The sequence below is a fragment of the Phyllobates terribilis genome, unplaced genomic scaffold (assembly GCF_046119375.1).
Source record: "Phyllobates terribilis strain yellow unplaced genomic scaffold, ASM4611937v1 Scaffold_7__3_contigs__length_470593459, whole genome shotgun sequence".
NCBI classification, from domain to species: domain Eukaryota; kingdom Metazoa; phylum Chordata; class Amphibia; order Anura; family Dendrobatidae; genus Phyllobates; species Phyllobates terribilis.
The window spans coordinates 423,477,724-423,503,530 of NW_027362767.1; the positions used below are offsets into that span (position 1 = coordinate 423,477,724).

General features: G+C 47.6%; 1 protein-coding gene across 3 annotated transcripts in view; it reads right to left on the reverse strand.

Annotated features, from left to right (window-relative positions):
* Positions 1-25,807, reverse strand: part of LOC141155151 (complement factor B-like) — a 132,900-nt gene that overhangs the window by 78,174 nt on the left and 28,919 nt on the right. For all 3 annotated transcript variants that reach the window (XM_073641837.1, XM_073641836.1, XM_073641838.1), the window contains exons 9-13: positions 21,801-21,896; positions 19,180-19,317; positions 17,430-17,533; positions 16,170-16,287; positions 15,881-16,025 (exon numbers count right to left, since the gene is read on the reverse strand). In XM_073641837.1, coding sequence (XP_073497938.1) covers positions 15,881-16,025; positions 16,170-16,287; positions 17,430-17,533; positions 19,180-19,317; positions 21,801-21,896 — 601 coding nt within the window. The remainder of the gene's footprint in view (positions 1-15,880; positions 16,026-16,169; positions 16,288-17,429; positions 17,534-19,179; positions 19,318-21,800; positions 21,897-25,807) is intronic.

Genomic DNA, 25,807 nt, shown 5'->3' on the forward strand with positions numbered 1-25,807 from the left:
CTACACCACCACAACCCCCATCCTCTGCGCCTGTCCCCTCTGAGGCTATACCCCTCCCGTTGGGGGTTATCTCACCAAGCTGCGCACCCACCATCAGCCTCAGCGGACCCTGCTGCAGCGGCGGCCACAGTGACCGCATCACAACGGGTGGCGTAGTCGACATAAAAGAACTTTAATAACATCTGTAGGACTGCCACATAACACTTAGCTTGACGCCCTGGGCACGGGACCGGGTCACAGCCGCTCGGAGACTACAACCCCCCATCTGATCCGGTGCCGGGTATTCCCCTCAAAAAGGAATATGTCCCAGGGGGCGCGTCACAGTCATTACTGGTTGGTGACACTTTTAGACCCCCGCTACAAGGAGAACTTTCACTCTCTTATTCCTGAGGTGGAGAGGTCTACAAAAATGGGGCAGTACCAGAAGGCCCTTGCTGCAGAACTCTTAAAAAAATTCCCATCTGAACACGCTAGCGGCAGAGGTCACAGTTCGTTGCCCAACCAAGGCGTACAGGTGAGAGAGATGCAACTCCAATCCAGCAGAGGCAGGGGAACACTGTCAACGTTCTGGGACAGATTTCTGACACCCGCCCAGCTTACAGGCCCGGAGGCGCGGGGTACTCTCACAAGGAGTGGAAAGTTTCAAAACATGGTGAGGGAGTACCTTGCCGACCGTACCAGCGTCCTCCGTGATTCCTCTGTGCCTTTTAATTATTGGGTATCCAAGCTGGACACTTGGAATGAACTCGCTCTGTACGCCTTGGAGGTCCTGGCCTGCCCTGCCGCTAGCATGTTATCGGAGCGTGTTTTTAGTGCCGCTGGGGGAATTATAACTGATAAGTGCACTCGCCTGTCAACTGACAATGCTGACAAGCTGACCCTTATCAAAATGAACAAGGGCTGGATTGGGCCAGACTTCTCATCACCACCAAATGACAGCAGAGTAACATAAAGTCAAATCCACTGTGTTATTTCGGGAGATGTATTCACATGCACCGCTTCACACCCACACATGGGTATACGCTTCCTCATTTCGGGTGTTTTATGTTCTTCTCCTTATCCTCAGCCTCCACCACCAATATACCACCAAGGTGCCAGCATTGCAAGTTCCTCCGTCCTTATTTTTGTCAGCTTTTGCTTGGAAGGCATAAGCAAATCCTATGGGAGACCCACTCCCCAATAATGGGACTTATGTTTGTAATATGCTGTACTGCATTTTTCTTGTAAGGGGCATTGCAAGTTGCTCCGTCCTAATTTTTGGAAGCTTTTGCTTGGAAGGCATAAGCAAATACTATGGGAGACCCACTCCCCAATAATGGGACTTATGTTTGTAATATGCTGTACTGCATGGCTCTTGTAAGGGGCATTGCAAGTTGCTCCATCCTAATTTTTAGAAGCTTTTGCTTGGAAAGCATAAGCAAATCCTATGGGAGACCCACTCCCCAATAATGGGACTTATGTTTGTAATATGCTATACTGCATGGTTCTTGTAAGGGGCATTGCAAGTTGCTCCGTCCTAATTTTTGGAAGCTTTTGCTTGGAAGGCATAAGCAAATACTATGGTAGACCCACTCCCCAATAATGGGACTTATGTTTGTAATATGCTGCACTGCATGGTTCTTGTAAGGGGCATTGCAAGTTGCTCCATCCTAATTTTTAGAAGCTTTTGCTTGGAAGGCATAAGCAAATCCTATGGGAGACCCACTCCCCAATAATGGGACTTATGTTTGTAATATGCTGTACTGCATGGTTCTTGTAAGGGGCATTGCAAGTTGCTCCGTCCTAATTTTTGGAAGCTTTTGCTTGGAAGGCATAAGCAAATCCTATGGGAGACCCACTCCCCAATAATGGGACTTATGTTTGTAATATGCTGTACTGCATGGTTCTTGTAAGGGGCATTGCAAGTTGCTCCGTCCTAATTTTTGGAAGCTTTTGCTTGGAAGGCATAAGCAAATACTATGGTAGACCCACTCCCCAATAATGGGACTTATGTTTGTAATATGCTGCACTGCATGGTTCTTGTAAGGGGCATTGCAAGTTGCTCCATCCTAATTTTTAGAAGCTTTTGCTTGGAAGGCATAAGCAAATCCTATGGGAGACCCACTCCCCAATAATGGGACTTATGTTTGTAATATGCTGTACTGCATGGTTCTTGTAAGGGGCATTGCAAGTTGCTCCGTCCTAATTTTTGGAAGCTTTTGCTTGGAAGGCATAAGCAAATCCTATGGGAGACCCACTCCCCAATAATGGGACTTATGTTTGTAATATGTTGTACTGCATGGTTTTTGTAAGGGGCATTGCAAGTTGCTCCGTCCTAATTTTTGGAAGTTTTTGCTTGGAAGGCATAAGCAAATACTATGGGACACCCACTCCCCAATAATGGGACTTATGTTTGTAATATGCTGTACAGCATGGCTCTTGTAAGGGGCATTGCAAGTTGCTCCGCCCTAATTTTTGGAAGCTTTTGCTTGGAAGGCATAAGCAAATCCTATGGGAGACCCACTCCCCAATAATTGGACTTATGTTTGTAATATCTGTACTGCATGGCTCTTGTAAGGGGCATTGCAAGTTGCTCCGTCCTAATTTTTGGAAGCTTTTGCTTGGAAGGCATAAGCAAATCCTATGGGAGACCCACTCACCAATAATGGGACTTATGTTTGTAATATGCTTTATTGCATGGCTCTTGTAAGGGGCATTGCAAGTTGCTCCGTCCTAATTTTTGGAAGCTTTTGCTTGGAAGGCATAAGCAAATCCTATGGGAGACCCACTCCCCAATAATGGGACTTATGTTTGTAATATGCTGTACTGCATGGCTCTTGTAAGGGGCATTGCAAGTTGCTACGTCCTAATTTTCAGAAGCTTTTGCTTGGAAGGCATAAGCAAATCCTATGGGAGACCCACTCACCAATAATGGGACGTATGTTTGTAATATGCTGTACTGCATGGTTCTTGTAAGGGGCATTGCAAGTTGCTCCGCCCTAATTTTTGGAAGCTTTTGCTTGGAAGGCATAAGCAAATCCTATGGGAGACCCACTCACCAATAATGGGACGTATGTTTGTAATATGCTGTACTGCATGGTTCTTGTAAGGGGCATTGCAAGTTGCTCCGCCCTAATTTTTGGAAGCTTTTGCTTGGAAGGCATAAGCAAATCCTATGGGAGACCCACTCCCCAATAATGGGACTTATGTTTGTAATATGCTGTACTGCATGGATCTTGTAAGGGGCATGGCAAGTTGCTCCGTCCTAATTTTTGGAAGCTTTTGCTTGGAAGGCAGGGCCGGCGTCAGCACCCGGTGCACCCGGGCAAATGCCGGGGCCCTGAGCAGGCAGAGGGGCCCACTGGCGGTCGCGCACCCCGCTGGGCTATGGGCGGAGGAGAGCGGTGTCAGCGCCCGCCCTTCTCCGCCGCTTGCTCAGGGCCCCGGCAGCCCGATACTTACCTCTCCCCGTGCCTCCGCAGATCCGCTGTCTTCCTGCTCTGCGCTCCCTGTGACGTCTCAGGTCAGAGGGCGCGGTGACGTCTTTACACCGCGCCCTCCCCTGAGCCGTCACAGGGAGCGCTGAACGGGAAGACGCCGACAACGCTGGAGTTCGGAGCTGAGCAGCGAGCAGCGAGCAGCGGGCAGCGGCAGCAGGTGAGGAGAAGGGAGGTGAGTATTTGATTTTGTTTTTTTAATGTATGGAGGCATGGGGCATTATAAAGAGGGGGGGGGCAGCCTGCATGGGGCATTATATAGAGGGGGGGGCAGCCTGCATGGGGCATTATATAGAGGGGGGGGGCAGCCTGCATGGGGCATTATAAAGAGGGGGGGGACAGCCTGCATGGGGCATTATAAAGAGGGGGGGGCAGCCTGCATGGGGCATTATATAGAGGGGGGGCAGCCTGCATGGGGCATTATATAGAGGGAGGTGACATCCTGCATGGAGCATTATATAGAGGGGGGGGCAGCCTGCATGGGGCATTATATAGAGGGGGGGGCAGCCTGCATGGGGCATTATATAGAGGGGGGGGCAGCCTGCATGGGGCATTATATAGAGGAGGCGGGGGGACAGCCTGCATGGGGCATTATAAAGAGAAGGGGGGGGCATCCTGCATGGGGCATTATAAAGGGGGGGACGACATCCTGCATGGGGCATTATAAAGGGGGGGCAGACTGCATAGTGCATTATGTGGGGGGGAACAGCCTGCATGGAGCATTATAAGGGGGGGCAGCCTGTATGGGGCATTATGTGGGGGCCAGTATCCTGTATGGAGCTTTATAAGGGGACCAGTATCCTGTATGGAGCGTTATATGGGGGCCAGTATTCTGTGTGGAGCGTTATATGGGGGCCAGTATCCTGTATGAAGCGTTATATGGGGGCCAGTATTCCGTATGGAGCCTTATATGGGGGCCAGTATTCTGTGTGGAGCGATTCACCGGTTTCTGAGCTATTGTGGAATTTACAATAGATATCACTCATGTAATGTAAGAAGTGAAATCTTTGCATTGTACTATATATATATATATATTTCTCCGCTGTATCTCTGCATCATGAATCGTGGTATGTGTTAAAGGGGCCCACTGAGACTCTTTCGCCCGGGGCCCAGAAAAACCTGGAGCCGGCCCTGTTGGAAGGCATAAGCAAATCCTATGGGAGACCCACTCACCAATAATGGGACTTATGTTTGTAATATGCTTTATTGCATGGCTCTTGTAAGGGGCATTGCAAGTTGCTCCGTCCTAATTTTTGGAAGCTTTTGCTTGAAAGGCATAAGCAAATCCTATGGGAGACCCACTCCCCAATAATGGGACTTATGTTTGTAATATGCTGTACTGCATGGCTCTTGTAAGGGGCATTGCAAGTTGCTCCGCCCTAATTTTTGGAAGCTTTTGCTTGGAAGGCATAAGCAAATTCTATGGGAGACCCACTCCCCAATAATGGGACTTATGTTTGTAATATGCTGTACTGCATGGCTCTTGTAAGGGGCATTGCAAGTTGCTACGTCCTAATTTTCAGAAGCTTTTGCTTGGAAGGCATAAGCAAATCCTATGGGAGACCCACTCCCCAATAATGGGACTTATGTTTGTAATATGCTGTACTGCATGGCTCTTGTAAGGGGCATTGCAGTTCCTCATAATTTTTGGAAAGCCTTCCATTCACTGCTTAGGCCAACAGTGCACAGGAGACCCAGTTGCTATAAATGGAAAAAAAGGTTTAGTTAAGACCCTCTGACCTCCATGTCATTTCCAAGGGGCATTGGAGTGGCTCGAAATTTTTGGTAGGCATTGCACTCACTGTATGCCCTATAACTGTGTAGCCGAACCGCTCCTTTTGTTACAGAAACATATCCTACATGACATATCTGGTTGACTGGCCTGATATTGATGTGACTGGTCCCTGTTCCTCCTGCTCTTTCTCATTTGCCACTACCTCATCCATCATTTATCACCTGAAGCTTTGTTTTAACGGGAGTCATAGAACTTGGATAGTAGCAGGAAAACATCCAGCAATCCTCGGAGGAGGTAGGATATGCGCCAAAACGCTGACCACCTCAGGCCTAGCCGCTACTACATACATGCGCTTGCATTCCAACAAAACAAAGCAGATGCTGACTTCTACCATCCTCATCATGCTCCTCACCTTGGCACTCTCAACTCCCCTGATGGAGAAGCCAGGGCCCACCGGAGGAGTCTGGCTGTCTGGTGGGCTCGGCCAATGCTGCCCTAAAGCAGGCCAGGCTAAGAAAAGTGTGGGAAAGGTTACCGGGACAAATAGGGGTGGCTGGGGACCGAGTATGGACACCCGGCCGCCCCCTGGAGGCTGGGGCACAAGCGGGGACATCCGGCCACCGGGCGGCTGGGGACTGAGTATGGATACCAGGCCGCCGACGCAGCCATGGCGTGGTGGCCAGATTCCGCCTCCACATGCCTAAAAGGCCCAATTTAAAGTGCAAGCAAGCAAGCAGTATGGTATTGCAGCCTGGGGGTGGGTGGGTGGGTGGCAGGCGGCATACTTGCGCTTGCATTGCAAGGAATGGGAGAGGTACAATTGAACACTGCCCTGGGACAAGGACTTGAACGGGGATAGTTGCAAGTCTGCAACGACAGGTGGAGCGTGGGAGGCATCTTCGCATGTACCATGAACAGGGGTTTGGCATGCACACACTACAGCGGAATAGGCTCTCCTTCCCACTAAATGCACTGGGGAGGGCACAGGTAATGTTTTGGTATACGCGCTTAATCTTATGTATAAGGCACACCAGGACAAATAGGGGCGGCTGGGGACTGAGTATGGATACCTCGCTGCCGAAGCAGCCATGAGGTAGTGGCCAGCTTCGGCCTCCTCCAAACTAAAAGGCCCCATTTCAAGTGCAAGCTAGCAGTATGGCATTGCAGTCTGGGGGTGGGTGGGTGGCAGGCTGCACACTTACACTTGCATTAAAAGAAAACAAAGCAGATGCTAACTTCTGTCATCATCATCATGCTCCTCACCTTGGCACTCTCAACTCCCCTGATGGAGAAGCCAGGGCCCACCGGAGGAGTCTGGTTCTCTGGTGGGCTCGTCCAATGCAGCCCTAAAGCAGGCCGGGCTAAGAAAATTGTGTGGGGGGATGTTCCAAGGAGAAATAGGGGCGGCTGGGGACCGTTTATGGACACCCGGCTGCCCCCAGGTGGCTGGGAACCGTGTGTGGACACCCGGCCGAGGGGCGGCTGGGGACCGAGCATGGACACCCGGCCGCCGGGCGGCTGGGGACCGAGCATGGACACCCGGCTGCCGGGCGGCTGGGGACTGAATATGGATTCCAGGCCGCCAACGCAGCCATGACGTGGTGGCCAGATTCCGCCTCCACATGCCTAAAAGGCCCAATTTCAAGTGCAAGCAAGCAAGCAGTATAGTATTGCAGCCTGGGGGTGGGTGGGTGGCAGGCTGCATACTTGCGATTGTATTGCAAGGAATGGGGGAGGTACAATTGAACACTGCCCTGGGACTAGAACTTGCACGGGGATAGTTGCCAGTCTACATCTTCTGATGCGGTAATGATGACTTCTGATGGGCACACTTTTAGACAGTGACCTGGGTGTCAGAGATGCTTCCAGGGGTCTTCCCCATGCTGTTCCCATGTATTTTCAGCACTGTATGCATGTGTCACACAGCACATGGCCAGATAAGGTTGTAAAATGTTAAAATGACATTTCCCGGTGAATGCATTTGTCACAGTTGAAAGCAATAAAAAAGTGCAAAAACGCATAAAAAATGCTACTTGTGAACATAGCCCAAGGTGTGGAGGAGTATTTTTGTTTTTGGTTATTTATTTTACCTTATACACAAGTCTTTACCCTGGAAAATAAATTCCTTAACATATTTCACAGGAAAAAAGTTTCAGTTTTGTTTTTGAACGTTTTATTGTGAGCCTGTAAAAGTGGCTTAATACCTCTGACCACGTTGTTGACAGCAGTGGCCTGGGGGTCGGAAATGGTTCCTGGGGCGATCCCCATGCTATCCCCATGTCATTTGAGCACTGTCACTATCGTTTTGGGCACTTGTTACCCTTTTAAAAGACTGCCGGGGGTGCCACCGCAAAAATGCTCGGGTCTCCCATAGACTAACATTGGGCTCGTTGCTTGGGTCGAGCACCCGAGTATCACGGCGAGCTCGGCCCGAGCTTCGAGCACCCGAGCATTTTAGTGCTCGATCAACACTAATAAATATCTTTTAATACTTTTTAATAGGAACTGTATCAAATAAAACACTTTTAATCTACTCGCTCTGAGTCCTCTCCACTATTTTAGCGCGAATTAACCTTACCTCCTACTCGTAACTTACCCTTATTTTGACAAACAGTGGTTCTTTGTCTCTAATTCGCAGCTGTTGTAGTGATCAGCTTATCAGCGCCATTATTGTAAATTTGTTGTTATTGACTATATAATATATGAGTTTCACTTCTTGTATTGAAGAACTGAAATAATTTAACTTTTTGATGATATTCTAATTTTGTGAGAAGCACCTGTATATGTATATATATATATATATATATATATATATATATATATATATATATATATATATATATATATATATATATATATATATACACACAGTACAGACCAAAGTTTGGACACACCTTCACATTTAAAGATTTTTCTGTATTTTCATGACTATGAAAATTGTACATTCACACTGAAGGCATCAAAACTATGAATTAACACATGTGGAATTATATACTTAACAAAAAAGTGTGAAACAACTGAAAATATGTCTTATATTCTAGGTTCTTCAAAGTAGCCACCTTTTGCTTTGATGACTGCTTTGCACACTCTTGGCATTCTCTTGATGAGCTTCAAGAGGTAGTCACCGGAAATGGTCTTCGAACAATCTTGAAGGAGTTCCCAGAGATTCTTAGCACTTGTTGGCCCTTTTGCCTTCACTCTGCGGTCCAGCTCACCCCAAACCATCTCGATTGGGTTCAGGTCTGGTGACTGTGGAGGCCAGGTCATCTGGCGTAGCACCCCATCACTCTCTCTCTTGGTCAAATAGCCCTTACACAGCCTGGAGGTGTGTTTGGGGTCATTGTCCTGTTGAAAAATAAATGATGGTCCAACTAAACTCAAACCGGATGGAATAGCATGCCTCTGCAAGATGCTGTGGTAGCCATGCTGGTTCAGTATGCCTTCAATTTTGAATAAATCCCCAACAGTGTCACCAGCAAAGCACCCCCACACCATCACACCTCTTCCTCCATCCTTCACGGTGGGAACCAGGCATGTAGAGTCCATCCGTTCACCTTTTCTGCGTCACACAAAGACACGGTGGTTGGAACCAAAGAACTCAAATTGGGACTCATCAGATGAAAGCACAGATTTCCACTGGTCTAATGTCCATTCCTTGTGTCCTTTGGCCCAAACAAGTCTCTTCTGCTTGTTGCCTGTCCTTAGCAGTGGTTTCCTAGCAGCTATTTTACCATAAAGGCCTGCTGCACAAAGTCTCCTCTTAACAGTTGTTGAAGAGATGTGTCTGCTGCTAGAACTCTGTGTGGCATTGACCTGGTCTCTAATCTGAGCTGCTGTTAACCTGCGATTTCTGAGGCTGGTGACTCGGATAAACTTATCCTCAGAAGCAGAGGTGACTCTTGGTCTTCCTTTCCTGGGGTGGTCCTCATGTGAGACAGTTTCTTTGTAGCGCTTGATGGTTTTTGCAACTGCACTTGGGGACACTTTCAAAGTTTGCCCAATTTTTCACACTGACTGACCTTCATTTCTTAAAGTAATGATGGCCACTCGTTTTTCTTTACTTAGCTGCTTTTTTCTTGCCATAATACAAATTCTAACAGTCTATTCAGTAGGACTATCAGCTGTGTATCCACCAGACTTCTGCACAGCACAACTGATGGTCCCAACCCCATTTATAAGGCAAGAAATCCCACTTATTAAACCTGACAGGGCACACCTGTGAAGTGAAAACCATTTCCGGTGACTACCTCTAGAAGCTCATCAAGAGAACGCCAAGAGTGTGCAAAGCCGTCATCAAAGCAAAAGGTGGCTACTTTGAAGAACCTAGAATATAAGACATATTTTCAGTTGTTTCACACTTTTTTGTTAATTATATAATTCCACATGTGTTAATTCATAGTTTTGATGCCTTCAGTGTGAATGTACAATTTTCATAGTCATGAAAACACGGAAAAATCTTTAAATGAGAAGGTGTGTCCAAACTTTTGGTCTGTACTGTATATATATATATAAATAACAATAAGGGATTGTTGATTGTTTTGTTTCTTGATGAGATAATGAATACATTCTCCCCTGATGAATCTTAAACGAGGAAACGTGTTGACTCCTTCAATTGCATCATAAAATGGGCGAGGTTGTTCCTTTTTTAATCCATTGATGATTATCATTTCTTTTTATGACTTTATTTATTGGTTGAACGGACCTTGTCATTTAGACTGCTGAATATAATACTGTTCATTAACAGATATATCCCTTGGAGTAAGGTCATAGATATAATGATGGTCTCAATTCATAGAGACCGTCCTATCCTGGACTGACCACTGTCAGTTTTTTCTTCCCATACAGGGAGTTGAAATATTTCTGTTTGTGTGTTTGTTTAAAGTCATCTGTTTTGATATGGGGGACCTACTTTTAATGGGGTATATATAATTTTAACACTTTTAGTAAAGGTTAAGTTTTATGCATTTGCTTTTTGCTTCTTTCTTCTGGATTTCACCCTAGACTGTTTGATAACTTTCCTGGCTTATCTTGACCCTGGATATTCCCCCCAACTGCACTCCTGGTCTTTGATTCTGTCATTGTTCCTGGCTCCTGATAATGACCGGACTTGCTGACCATTCTTTGCTCAGCCTACTCCACCAGCCAACAGATCCCTATTTAGATGTGGAAGGGTCAAAACCAAAACATCTTTGGGATCCACTAAGGATCTAAGCAGATGGTCTGGAGGCAAATCTGCCTATTACTTTGAATATTACTCATTACATTTTAATTGGATGTGCTTTCACTCATGCCCATGGTCTCCAGCGTCCATCAATGGTCAAGAAAAAATTGTTGCCACAATCCTGACACCTCCTGGAGGCTTCTACCATGACTGTACTTCAAGTTTCAGCAGATACGGCTAACCCAAAACTTCAAGCTAAGTCTTTTGAGGAGTTTTTTGAGAAGATCTGCTCCAAAAATCACCTAAGAAACATCTAAAAGAAAACGCCTGAAAGACTTTTCCCATTCGTTTCAATGATGATCCTCTTTACTATTCATATGTCGAAGTTTTTTGAGAATTTTTTACACTTCAGGTTTTGAAGAACGCTTGGTAGAAGAAATGTATGTCACTTCTTTAAATCGGATCCTGATCGAATCCACTCAAACTAGGCACTGTCCAATCAAAACAGTGCCAAATAAAAGTTTTGTAAAAGAAACCTCTTCAAAAAATGCTTCAAAACTACCTCAGGAAAAGAAAAACTCTAACAAAAACCCCAGAAAAGTAGCTTTTTCTGAAGTTATTTCTAACTAAAAAGCCTGTAGGTTTTGACCACCTCCAAAAACTCCGTCTGCTCCTGACTTCATGGAAGTTGACAGGCTCCTACTGGGATCAGTAACCCAATGACATTCATCTGCTAGGATCACAGCCCTCTTAAGAAGGGGATGTTCAGCCAAGTAATTGGCCCCAATGAAACCATCCTTACAGAACTTTCTACTGTTCCTTTCCGGAGGAATAATGTAGATGTTATGTAAGACATCCTCAAAAGTTCAGACCCCAGCTATGAGATGTGGTATGCACCTGGGCCAGAGGACCTCCACATCTTGTCTTCTGCTACAGCATTGAGTGAAAAGCCCCTGTGGCCACTGCTTGTACTGCACCTACAGCACTGTTAGCTTGTGGTTGGACAACCTACTCTTACACTCTTTTGGACAACAGCTGCAACACAGTGCAATGGATAAGACTTATATTACCTTGTTCTACATCTACAATAGCTCATAATACGGCTGCAGCTTTCTAGAATTAATTATATGACTGTGGCTTTCTAGCAGCTCATTGGCGCTGGCCATTTTATTTGAAAGCCTGAGTTGTATAGGTTTTGATAAATGACCCTTGTGCCATATATTGGGTATAAGAATTCTCTCCCTATTACATAATACCCCCGAGGATATTCTCTGCAGCATTTAATCATCATCAAGTGCCTTAGACACCGATTTATCATTTTTTTCTGTACCTTCTATTTGAAATAAAAATGTGGATTTTTGGCATGTTTATTTTTTTTTTAAAGCAATTATGACTTTTGAGCCATCTTTATCTTAGGGTTCTCAGTTTTTATTATCAATATGTTTTTGGTTTATTCATCATTTGCCACTTTTCAAAACATCGCTAAATTTTTGAGTAATGATACTCCATTTTCCTAATGGAAGGCAAAATTTGTTTGTTTGTTTTTTGAGGAGGGGGCAATTTTTCTTTTTACCGTGCAACATTTTAAAACTGATTGAAAGGATTGTGCATCATTTTCCTTTAAAAAGTTGTTAACAAGCAAAATTCGGCAAACATTGGGCACCATTTTGATAAATTTGGCACAAAGTCCACCAGCGAAAACAGAAAGATGAGACAGAAAAAAAGAAAAACTCACTGACGATTAATTTGCACCTTAATGTTTTTCATAATAATAGTGATATGTGTGATACAGAGCCAGCCGAAGAAACTTCCCAATATATGCATGCAAGCCACTGTGCCCCCATACAGAGTCAGCCCAAGATAATTCCCAATATATACATCCAAGCCACTGTGCCCCCATACAGAGTCAGTCCAAGATACTTCCCAATATATACATCCAAGCCACCGTGCCCCCATACAGAGCCCACCCAAGATACTTCCCAATATATACTGTACATGCAAGCCACCTTTGCACCCTACAGATCCAACCCAAGATGCTTCCTAATATAAACATGCAAGCCACCTTTCCCCATACAGAGCCCACCCAAGATACTTCCCAATATATACATGCAAGCCACCGTGCCCCCATACAGAGCCAGCCCAAGATACTTCCCAATATATACTGTACATGCAAGCTACCTTTGCACCCTACAGATCCAACCCAAGTTGCTTCCCAATATATACATGCAAGCCACCTTTCCCCCATACAGAGCCAGCCAAAAATACTTCCCAATATATACTGTACATGCAAGCCACCTTTGCACCCTACAGATCCAACCCAAGATACTTCCCAATATATACATGCAAGCCACCGTGCCCCATACAAATCCAGCCCAAGATACTTCCCAATATATGCATGCAAGCCACCGTGCCCCATACAGATCCAGCCCAAGATACTTCAAAATATATGCATGCAAGCCACCGTGCCCCATACAAATCCAGCCCAAGATACTTCCCAATATATGCATGCAAGCCACCGTGCCCCATACAGATGCAGCCCAAGATACTTCCCAATATACACATGCAAGCCACCTTTCCCCATACAGATCCAGCACAAGATACTTCCCAATATATGCATGCAAGCCACCTTTCCCCATACAGATCCAGCACAAGATACTTCCCAATATATGCATGCAAGCCACCGTGCCCCATACAGAGCCCACCCAAGATACTTCCCAATATATGCATGCAAGCCACCGTGCCCCATACAGATGCAGCCCAAGATACTTCCCAATATACACATGCAAGCCACCATGCCCCATACAGATGCAGCCCAAGATACTTCCCAATATACACATGCAAGCCACCGTGCCCCATACAGATCCAGCCCAAGATACTTCCCAATATTTGCATGCAAGCCACCTTTCCCCATACAGATCCAGCACAAGATACTTCCCAATATATGCATGCAAGCCACCGTGCCCCATACAGAGCCCACCCAAGATACTTCCCAATATATGCATGCAAGCCACCGTGCCCCATACAGATGCAGCCCAAGATACTTTCCAATATACACATGCAAGCCACCATGCCCCATACAGATGCAGCCCAAGATACTTCCCAATATACACATGCAAGCCACCGTGCCCCATACAGATCCAGCCCAAGATACTTCCCAATATATGCATGCAAGCCACCGTGCCCCATACAGATCCAGCCCAAGAAACTTCCCAATATATGCATGCAAGCCACCGTGCCCCATACAGATCCAGCCCAAGATACTTCCCAATATATGCATGCAAGCCACCGTGCCCCATACAGATGCAGCCCAAGATACTTCCCAAAATATGTATGCAAGCCACCGTGCCCCATACAGATCCAGCCCAAGATACTTCCCAATATATGCATGCAAGCCACCATGCCCCATACAGATGCAGCCCAAGATACTTCCCAATATACACATGCAAGCCACCGTGCCCCATACAGATCCAGCCCAAGATACTTCCCAATATATGCATGCAAGCCACCGTGCCCCATACAGATCCAGCCCAAGAAACTTCCCAATATATGCATGCAAGCCACCGTGCCCCATACAGATGCAGCCCAAGATACTTCCCAAAATATGTATGCAAGCCACCGTGCCCCATACAGATCCAGCCCAAGATACTTCCCAATATATGCATGCAAGCCACCGTGCCCCATACAGATGAAGCCCAAGATACTTCCCAATATATGCATGCAAGCCACCGTGCCCCATACAGATCCAGCCCAAGATACTTCCCAATATATGCATGCAAGCCACCGTGCCCCCATACAGATACAGCCCAAGAAACTTCCCAATATATGCATGCAAGCCACCGTGCCCCATACAGATCCAGCCCAAGATACTTCCCAATATATGCATGCAAGCCACCGTGCCCCATACAGATGAAGCCCAAGATACTTCCCAATATATGCATGCAAGCCACCGTGCCCCATACAGATCCAGCCCAAGATACTTCCCAATATATGCATGCAAGCCACCGTGCCCCATACAGATGCAGCCCAAGATACTTCCCAATATATGCATGCAAGCCACCGTGCCCCATACACATGCAGCCCAAGATACTTCCCAATATACATATGCAAGCCACCGTGCCCCATACAGATGCAGACCAAGATACTTCCCAATATACACATGCAAGCCACCATGCCCCATACAGATGCAGCCCTAGATACTTCCCAATATATGCATGCAAGCCACCGTGCCCCATACAGATCCAGCCCAAGATACTTCCCAATATATGCATGCAAGCCACCGTGCCCCATACAGATCCAGCCCAAGAAGCCTCCCAATATATGCATGCAAGCCACCGTGCCCCATACAGATGCAGCCCAAGATACTTCCCAATATACACATGCAAGCCACCATGCCCCATACAGATCCAGCCCAAGATACTTCCCAATATATGCATGCAAGCCACCGTGCCCCATACAGATGCAGCCCAAGATACTTCCCAATATATGCATGCAAGCCACCATGCCCCATACAGATGCAGCCCAAGATACTTCCCAATATACACATGCAAGCCACCGTGCCCCATACAGATGCAGCCCAAGATACTTCCCAATATACACATGCAAGCCACCGTGCCCCATACAGATGCAGCCCAAGATACTTCCCAATATATGCATGTAAGCCACCGTGCCCCATACAGATGCAGCCCAAGATACTTCCCAATATATGCATGCAAGCCACCGTGCCCCCATACAGATACAGCCCAAGATACTTCCCAATATATGCATGTAAGCCACCGTGCCCCATACAGATGCAGCCCAAGATACTTCCCAATATACACATGCAAGCCACCGTGCCCCATACAGATGCAGCCCAAGATACTTCCCAATATATGCATGCAAGCCACCGTGCCCCCATACAGATACAGCCCAAGATACTTCCCAATATACAGATGCAAGCCACCGTGCCCCATACAGATGCAGCCCAAGATACTTCCCAATATATGCATGTAAGCCACCGTGCCCCATACAGATGCAGCCCAAGATACTTTCCAATATATGCATGCAAGCCACCGTGCCCCATACAGATCCAGCCCAAGATACTTCCCAATATATGCATGTAAGCCACCGTGCCCCATACAGATGCAACCAAAGATACTTCCCAATATACACATGCAAGCCACCTTTTCCCCATACAGATCCAGCCCAAGATACTTCCCAATATACACATGCAAGCCATCTTTCCATCATACAGAGCCTTCCCAAGATACTTCCCAATATATACATGCAAGCCACCTTTGCACCCTACAGAGCCCACCCAAGATAATTCCCAATATATGCATGCAAGCCACCGTGCCCCATAATACAGGTCTAAATGTCTCTTTAACAGACAAAACCACAGTGCCCCCAGAGTAATACCAGTTCCGGTGCCCTACCACATTGCTAGTCATGGCGACTAAAGATTTGGTGAATTCTTCACCTTTGCATAAAAAGTTTATCTTCTATTTAAACACATGCAAAAATAAAATGTACCTGATTTTTGTAGAAAACTCAATCTTTTTATCTAGTTCAACGAGTGCCATATCGTAATCATAGGATTTTACCACGCCCTTGTCCATTTTGCCAATTGGGTTGTAGTCACTATGACGGTGGATGTCCTTCACTTTGTATACCTTACCTATAATAGATTAAAGCAAAAACATACATAGTCCTCACATTTGTAGGATCGGCTCCGAGGTGCTCATGTCTCTGCTAGAGTCTATGTTGGAGGTTGTGGTAGGACCACAGCTGAGACTCCAGTAAAACTGATGAAGGAACTTACCTCCAACTCTGACACTGACAGTATGGGGTAATTCATCTAGGTGGAAGCAGTGAGCAGCCGTCAAGACAAAAGATTTGCTCACAATGGATCCTTTACATGACTCTTGAGAACCTGGACGCTTAAAGTAACAATAAAGAAAAAATTGCCGAAATTGGGTGCATATCAGCTTCGGTGAATATATAATAAGCAGAACCTGTTGCTGGCACTTCATTTTGACAGTCCTATGGCACTAGCACTCTATAGAGGAAGTTTATCGGTATCGTACATAGAAAAGCCACAAATGATGGTGAATTCCTCATTTACGATAAAATTGGAGACTTTTAACTCCACTCGCCACTTATTAAAGGTGAAAAACAATGCAGGCGGTATCCTTAAGACAGATTTTACGATAACTAAAGACAAAAAGGAGCAAAGGAGCACAAGTGTTGACATGGATTGACACCTTCTCATAGCAGGAATAATTGAATTTAATCTTCTGTCTTTAGGATGAGTACAAAGTGCATCCAAATTTATTAATATGAATTTTCATATATTTTACATGTTTTACTGTAGCAATGCCAAGTAGGCTAGGGTTAAATCCTAGCGTTACAGAGTCTGAGGAGGTACACCTGGCTAATCTCTGCATATAACCAGGCTGCTGGGGAGGTTGAGCAGACTGGATTTGTGTTGGTGCCGAAGAGAGAGACAGGCCAGAATCTCTCGCTGAGAAGAGTCTGCACAGGTCAAGTGCAGAGAACCGCAAGTACAGTATAAGAGATTGCTATGGACAATAGCCATTGTGTTTGACCAGATTGGCACTAGCTCAGCCATGTCTAAGTAGCTAGGGTCTGTGTTGTTTAGTTAGTGCCTGAACTAGGGATGTACAGTATGTTTATGAGTTTGTTTTGGTGCTGTGCAACCAGTGGAAAGTAATAAAAACTGCATGCGCTTGGACCAAAACCGCATTACCTGTGTGAACACTACCTAAAGCCTAACGCCTACCAGAAAGAGTGAAATCCTACAGTACCCACAGCAAACCAGTCTTAGAAACACTTTATTAGATAATTGTGGCTTTCTGCCAGCTTACTGGCACCAGACAGAAGTTTTCTTCTTAGATCTTAAATTTATTTCATCGGTATCTTTGGATCTGTATGATGTGGCCATTGTTCAGTTCTAATATTCTCATCTATGCATTTCTGACATTACATCTCTTCTTGTAGCATGTCTTGGGATATCTTACACTATGTGTGGTTTTGTGACACCGAGCAGATATGGACTTACTGTGATGGAAATTTTAGCAATCCAGGGAAACACTTCTTCTAGGCCCTGATCATCTTCAAGTCGTTCTTTGGAAAGTCCACACATCTGAAGAACTTCTGTATCATCTAAAAATAAGGTGTAATCCAGATAATTGGGGCAAGATTATAGTTCATGGGATAAAAAACAATGTGGGTGCCACCATCTAACCAGTGAGATCTGGACTTTACATGATTTCCATTACAAGCACAAGTCTATAAATCTCCGAATTCCTCCAGTCAATAAAGTGTCTCTCCACCTTGGCACTGAACAGTGACTATTAGTCTTGGGCGAACCTGAACAGTAAAGTTCGGCGTTCGGTGTTACTGTTTGGGTTCGGGTGCATTACCGCGATCAGAGTGCTGTGACATCATGCAGACAGATGTCAGCATGATGCCACAGCTGTGACAGTGACCTGCGGTAAGAAGCTTACCGCGGGTCATAGTCGCAGGCTGATGGTACTACGCCTGGTGCCTGTGGTTGCTGTTTCCAATGGCAGGAGGCGCCGGCTGATGGTGGTAGTAGTACCAGCAGCTGGCGCCTATGTCCCGCAGTAAGCTTTTTACCACGGGTCAATGTCATACCTGTGGCATCATGCTGACACCTGTCAGCATGATGTCACAGCGCTCTGATCGCGGTAATGCAATTACTGCCGATCAGAGCCTGTATTTCCTACGCGGTCACGCAAATGACAGCATGGGAAACCAGGTGAATTCGGGTCCTCCATTTGAATAAATGGGGTCCGTGTTTGGGTTCGGGCTTCGGGCACTGTTCTGGTGCCCGAACCCGAACTGTTAAAAAACTATTCGTATTTGGCTTTATTAGCCGAACCCGAACAATGACGGGTTCGTCCATCACTAGTGATAAGACATTTGTAATGTACCCTCACTGTACCAGGTGTCCTCCATTTGTTACATGCTGTCTTCTTCAATGAGACCGGTGTTCCTGTCCTGCCTCCAAGATGGCCACTGCAGTGCCATGGGGAGCACAGTGGTAAGTCTGAGCAATGTCTTCCCTGCATTCTCTTCATGGCTATTACACATCACTGCTCCCCATGAAGGTCTATATCTCAGATGCAGCTGGACTGGAACGGCAGGTAAACGAAAGACACCAGGTAGGGTCACCATAGATGACAACTGTATATTTGCTTTTCAGTGCCAGGATGGAGAGTTGCTTTATTATTAGAGTTGAGCAGAAAGATTCATGCTACCCTTATCTGGCATCCCATCCTGTCCTCCATGGCAGCCTGATCAGGCAGTCTTCTAGAGTTGACCACTCCACAAAATCTGACATCCCCGGTGCCTCGTCTGCTTAATAGGCCCAGTCCAACGTCATTATGGCAGCAGAACGCCACCTAGTAATCAGAAGAGGTGCCGAGCAGGTCAACAGGTAGAAGATGTTCACGGGGCTTTGGTCCAGAACTCACGCAATATTGATATGGCTGCTGAACCAAGCTCCTGTGAATCATTTTGATCAACTCTACAGTCTTCATTTCGGTCCCTGGCTACCTCAGCCCTGCATCCTGGATGCCTCTTGCGCTTTCTAGGAAAAGCCTAGAGACATCGCGGGGCCTAGGAAGTTCTAGAGGTGCCTAGGATGCCAGACACAGAAGTAAACATCATCTTCCACAGAGGACCGGACCACAAAGCTTTTTGCTGCCTATTCCAACCTGTAGCCTCTTCTTTCTGACGTAAATAAAGGCACAAAGAAAGAAATGTACAGTAAATGTTCTCACCTAACATCATGTCAAAGGCCTTCTTCATATCATCTACAGTTTCCATCCTGAAGACATGCTTCTCGGGATCTTTCTTGGATGCAATTTCATTGATTCCATATTCGCTTATGTCATTACCCAGGCCGAAGACATAAACATCTATAAACGGGAACAAAGTAATTAAATATGGAATAATGTAAAATCTTGAGGAACGTTGAGAAGATGAATTATATTAATATATTTTCATTGCATCCTCCATGAACTTGGGCATTTACTTTGGGGGATGGAGTTTTAACTTCTACTAAATACATCGATAGTGGTACCAGTTCTTCCTATGTCTAAGATAAAGCAGACAAAATAAACCAACAATGTTTGAATCCTGGGACACAACAAATAGGGCAGCACGGTGGCTCAGTTGTTAGCACTGCAGCTTTGCAGCGCTGGGCTCCTGGGTTCCAAATCCCACCAAGGACAACATCTGCAAGGAGTTTGTATGTTCTCCCTGTGTTTGTGTGGGTTTCCTCCGGGTTCTCCAGTTTCCTCTCACACTCCAAAGACATACTGATAGGGAATTTAGATTGTAAGCCCCAATGGGGACAGTTCCGATAATGTCTGTAAAGCGCTGCAGAATTAATGGCGCTATATAAGTAAGTAAAATAAATAAATAACAAATGTTGTCGCAGAGGACCCAGAGCAGAGAAGGTCCACCGATGGCCAGAGCTTTTGTCAGCTGAATGTTTGTCCTCACATGGACTTCCAGTTGAAAACCATTGCAGAGCAGAAAGCTGCTGGCTCCTTTCCTCGTAATATCTATACAAGCCATGTGCCTATCAAAGGCCTGCAACACAATTTGATGTATGGTGTCCCATCACAGGTGGCGCAATGACATCTCTGTATTTCACTGATTACATAAGGTAAAGTAGCTGAAAAGGACCACTTGACGGCATAGTGAGGATATGGGGGCACCATAGGAGACATTGTTAGGGTATGGTGGCCACAATCAAGGACACTGTTAGTGTATGGGGACCACAGTGGATGGGGCAATAATGGGGGATGTCCCAACTATATTGGGGAATAATAGTTGGATGCTTATGGGGGCAGAAAAGGTGTACATTACTACTGTAAGGGGGAAGAGGGCATTGTTAATGTCTTTGGGCACAAATGATAATTTTACAATTGTGATGAGGCCACAAAGTATCGAAAATAATCGGAAACATCCATATGGGATCTGATTTCTTTTTTTGCGCACCCAAATACTTGAATAGGCGAGTCTCATCCGAAATATAGGAGAGAATCGTGCATACAGCATGTTTTTACATTTTTTTTTGTCACCTAGACATTCAGTTTATATGAAAACATCTCCTCTGATGGGCCTTATTCAATAACATCGGTCCCTGTGATACCCGTTTTTAACACAGACAGCAGGGGTACATCTGAACGAGCCCTTAGGCTGAATTTGGATGACTGTTATTTTCCCATATATGAAAAAAAATCAGCAATTTCCACCCATGTCTTGGATCAGATTTTCATCTGTGTTTGGTCAGTGTGACTGTTTTTACCATGAGTCAGTTTCATGTATTACAGTGTTAAAAACGGACAGCGCACGGATCTCAAAGTTTGTGATTATCACTGACTAATAGGCTTGTAGGGATGATTTTGATTTGTGACTTGGATCAAATAAAGAACTTTTAAATGATTTTTTTTTTGCAGACAAGATATAGGGAAAAAAAAACTAGGACCCGTGAACAGTAATGGGTGCTTGTTCTGTCCATGAAAAACAGAGCTTGAGCTCGTACGTGACTAATGGAATTCTGAATGAGGCCTTCACAGAGGATTGTCTGGATTATGGAGTCTACTTGGCTGCTGTCTGTGACTTGCGCTGTAGTCGTGACATCAACAAAAATTGTGGCAGCAGTGGAGAGGCAATGCTGGAGCAGGGGAAGGTCTCCATTAAAATATAAGCAAGTTTTCTCACCTGTAGTTATTACAATTTTTTTTAAAAATACACATTTGGCGAACCATGAGTGTTCATGAGGTGCGGCGAATATTTGGACGCAATTTTGCTTCAATACAAAATCAGAAAGTCGCGCCCTATACACATACAATAGGTGAGGTACGCTATCACCAAATAGTATGGCTATCCACCAGCCTTATCCAGAAAGTGAGTCCATGGGACTTTTTTAATTTTCTAAAACTTCCAATCAGTTTCTCTGCCACTAAGTAGCTCAACTGCTTTATACAAAATCCATTCTGGATGCAAGGGGGATGACGGGTCCCATAAGAGCAGTGCAGGGTTTTGCAGTTGCATCAAGGTCCTGAACCTCACATGGGGGCAAAAGGTCCTTTTGGCCGCTTTAAGAAGTCCAGTTCTAGTAAAGACCATTAATAGTTGGTGGCCCTGTTGGAGATTTTGCTTTGGGTCCTACTACTAGCCCACATGTGGCTCCACCAATTTCAATGAGCAAACTGAGCTTTCATTGGGCTCCTGACAACTGATCACAAAACCTTCTTGCTAAATTGTAGGAGCTATAATATAATAGTCGCCACGGAGTAAAAAATAAACTGGTCCAATCTTTTATCATAATGCAAGAGTCGATTGTAATGAGGCCGATTTATATCACAAATATATATATATAGCATACCCAGATAATCTTCGCGATTGCTGTCCTTCGTGATATCTAGAATTTCTCTGATCCTCTTAATCTCCAAAGTAGGGTCTCCACCCATATTATGCTTTCCTAAGAAAGGGAAAGACAACTGTTGTGAAGAGGACACAAGAATGAATGTGTTAGTGGTGACACAAAGCTGTGGGGTGAGTGTGAAGCACCAGTTGTGGGGGTGGGTGTGAAGCATAAGCTGTGGGGTGAGTGTGAAGCACCGGCTGTGAGGGTGAGTGTGAAGCACAGGGTGTGGGGGTGAGTGTGAAGCTTAAGCTGCGGTGCTGAGTGTGAAGCACCAGTTGTGGGGGTGGGTGTGAAGCATAAGCTGTGGGGTGAGTGTGAAGCACCGACTGTGAGGGTGAGTGTGAAGCATAAGCTGTGGGGTGAGTGTGAAGCACCGGCTGTGGGGGTGAGTGTGAAGCACAGGCTTTGGGGGTGAGTGTGAAGAACCGGCTGTGAGGGTGAGAGTGAAGCACCGGCTGTGGGGGTGAGTGTGAAGCACCGGCTGTGGGGGTGAGTGTGAAGCACCGGCTGTGGGGGTGAGTGTGAAGAACCGGCTGTGAGGGTGAGAGTGAAGCACCGGCTGTGGGGGTGAGTGTGAAGCACTGGCTGTAGGGGTGAGTGTGAAACACTGGCTGTGGGATGAGTGTGAAGCACCGGCTGTAGGGGTGAGTGTGAAGCACCAGCTGTGCGGGTGAGTGCGAAGCATCGGCTGTGGGGGTGAGTGTGAAGCACCAGCTGTAGGGGTGAGTGTGAAGCACCAGCTGTAGGGGTGAGTGTGAAGCACCAGCTGTGGGGGTGAGTGTGAAGCACCGGCTGTGGGGGTGAGTGTGAAGCACCAGCTGTGGGGGTGAATGTGAAGCACTGGCTGTAGGATGAGTGTGAAGCATCGGCTGTAGGGGTGAGTGTGAAGCACCAGCTGTAGGGGTGAGTGTGAAGCACCAGCTGTGGGGGTGAGTGTGAAGCATTAGCTGTAGGGGTGAGTGTGAAGCACCGGATGTGGGGGTGAGTGTGAAGCACCGGCTGTGGGGGTGAGTGTGAAGAACCGGCTGTGAGGGTGAGAGTGAAGCACCGGCTGGGGGGGGGGGGAGTGTGAAACACGGGCTGTAGGGGTGAGTGTGAAGCACCGGCTGTTGGGGTGAGTGTGATGCACTGGCTGTGGGGGTGAGTGTGAAGCACTGGCTGTGGGGTGAGTGTGAAGCACCGGCTGTGGGGGTGAGTGTGAAGCACCGGCTGTGGGGATGAGTGTGAAGCACCGGCTGTGGGGGTGAGTGTGAAGCACCGGCCTGGGGGGGTGAGTGTGAAGCACCAGGTGTGGGGGTGAGTGAGAAGCATCGGCTGTGGGGGTGAGTGTGAAGCACCTGCTGTGGGGGTGAATGTGAAGCACAGGCTGTGGGGTTGAGTGTGAAGCACCAGTTGTGGGGGTGAGTGTGAAGCATAAGTTGTGGGGTGAGTGTGAAGCACCGGCTGTAGGGGTGAGTGTGAAGCACCAGCTGTAGGGGTGAGTGTGAAGCACCAGCTGTGGGGATGAGTGTGAAGAACCGGCTGTGAGGTTGAGAGTGAAGCACCGGCTGGGGGGGGAGTGTGAAACACGGGCTGTAGGGGTGAGTGTGAAGCACCGGCTGTTGGGGTGAGTGTGAACCATTGGCTGTGGGGGTGAGTGTGAAGTACTGGCTGTGAGGGTGAGTGTGAAGAACCAGCTGTGGGGGGAGTGTGAAGCACCGGCTGTGGGGATGAGTGTGAAGCACTGGCTGTGGGGTGAGTGTGAAGCTCCAGCTGTGGGGGTTAGTGTGAAGCATCGGGTGTGGGGGTGAGTGTGAAGCACCGGCTGTGGGGGTGAGTGTGAAGCACCGGCTGTGGGGTTGAGTGTGAAGCACCGGCTGTGGGGGTGAGTGTGAGGCACCGGCTGAGGGGTTGAGTGTGAAGCACGGGCTGTGGGGGTGAGTGTGAAGCACCGGCTGTGCGGGTAAGTGTGAAGCACCGGTTGTGGGTGTGAAGCACCGGCTGTGGAATAAGTGTGAAGTACCGGCTGTGTGGTGAGTGTAAAGCACCAGCTGTGGGGATGAGTGTGAAGCATAAGCTGTGGGGGTGAGTATGAAGCATAAGTTGTGAGGGTGAGTGCAAAGCACAGACTGTGGGGTGAGTGTGAAGCACCGGCTGTGGGAGTGAGAGTGAAGCACCGGCTGTGGGGGTGAGTGTGAAGCACCGGCTGTGGGGGTGAGTCTGAAGCACCGGCTGTGGGGGTCAGTGAGAAGCACCGGCTGTGGGGGTCAGTGAGAAGCACCGGCTGTGGGGGTGAGTGTGAAGCACCGGCTGGGGGGGTGAGTGAAAAGCACTGGCTGTGGGGTGAGTGTGAAGCACCAGGTGTGGGGGTGAATGTGAAGCACCAGCTGTGGGGGTGAGTGTGAAGCACCGGCTGTGGGGGAGTGTGTGAAGTATCAGCAGTGGGGGTGAGTGTGAAGCACCAGCTGTGGGGGTGAGTGTGATGCACCGGCTGTGGGGTTGAATGTGAAGCACCAGCTGTGGGGTGAGTGTAAAGCACCAGCTGTGGGGGTGAGTGTGAAGCATAAGCTGCGGTGCTGAGTGTGAAGCACCAGCTGTGGGGGTGAGTGTGAAGCATAAGCTGTGGGGGTGAGTGTGAACCACCGACTGTGGGGTGAGTGTGAATCACCGGCTGTGGGAGTGAGAGTGAAGCACCAGCTGTGGGGGTGAGTGTGAAGCACTGGCTGTGGGGGTGAGTAAGAAGCAACGGCTGTGGGGGTGAGTGAGAAGCACTGGCTGTGGGGGTGAGTGAGAAGCACTGGCTGGGGGGGGTGAAAGTGAAGCACCTGCTGTGGGGGAGAGTGTGAAGCACCAGCTGTGGGGTAGAGTGTGAAGCACCGGCTGTGGGGGTGAGTGTGAAGAACCAGCTGTGGGGGTGAGTGTGAAGCACTGGTTGTGGGTGTGAGTGTGAATCACAGGCTGTGGGGGTGAGTGTGAAGCACCGACTGTGGGGTGAGTGTGAAGCGCCGGCTGTGGGGTGAGTGTGAAGCACCAGCTGTGGGGGTGAGTGTTAAGCATAAGCTGTGGGGGTGGGTGTGAAGCACCGTTTGTGGGGGTGAGTGTGAAGCACCAGTTGTGAGTGTGTGTGTGAAGCACCGGCTATGCGGGTGAGTGTTAAGCACCAGCTGTGGGGTGAGTGTGAAGCACCGGCTGTGGGGGTGAGAGTGAAGCACCGGCTTTGGGGGTGAGTGTGAAGCACAGGCTGTGGGGGTGAGTGTGAAGCACCAGCTGTGGGGGTGAGTGTGAAGCACTAGCTGTGGAGTTGCGTGTGAAGCACTGGTTGTGAGTGTGAGTGTGAAGCAACGGCTGTGGGGGTGGGTGTCAAGCACCAGCTGTGGGGTGAATGTGAAGCTCCGGCTGAGGGATGAGTGTAAAGCACCAGATGTGGGGGTGAGTGTGAAGCATAAACTGTGGGGGTGAGTGTGAAGCACCGACAGTGGGGTGAGTGTGAAGCACCGGCTGTGGGAATGAGAGTGAAGCACCAGCTGTGGGGGTGAGTGTGAAGCACCGGCTGTGGGGGTGAGTGAGAAACACCGGCTGTGGGGGTGAGTGAGAAGCACTGGCTGAGGGGGTGAGAGTGTGTAGTATCGGCATCTCTGACCCCTGACAGGCAGAGACGCTGTCCCCCTTACCGCCGCGCTCCTGGCCCGGCGTCTTCCGGTTCCCCTGCTGCTGCGCCGCCCCTTTAAGAGGGAGTGAGCGCGCGCATGACTCGCCCCCAGGGGCCTTACTATTCGGGGTAGTATATCACGGTGGCTGGCCCAGGGCGGTCAGAGCACAAAGGGGTAGAAAATACTAATAACAGTTCAGAAAATTCGTGACGCCACCTGTGGTGTCTGGTGAAGATCACCATCGCTGCAACAGTCCTCTGAGGCAGATGTCAGGGCAGCTAAAGATGGTACGGCTCCACACAGGCGAAGCAGGCCTCAGGGCAGTGGAAAGTAGAT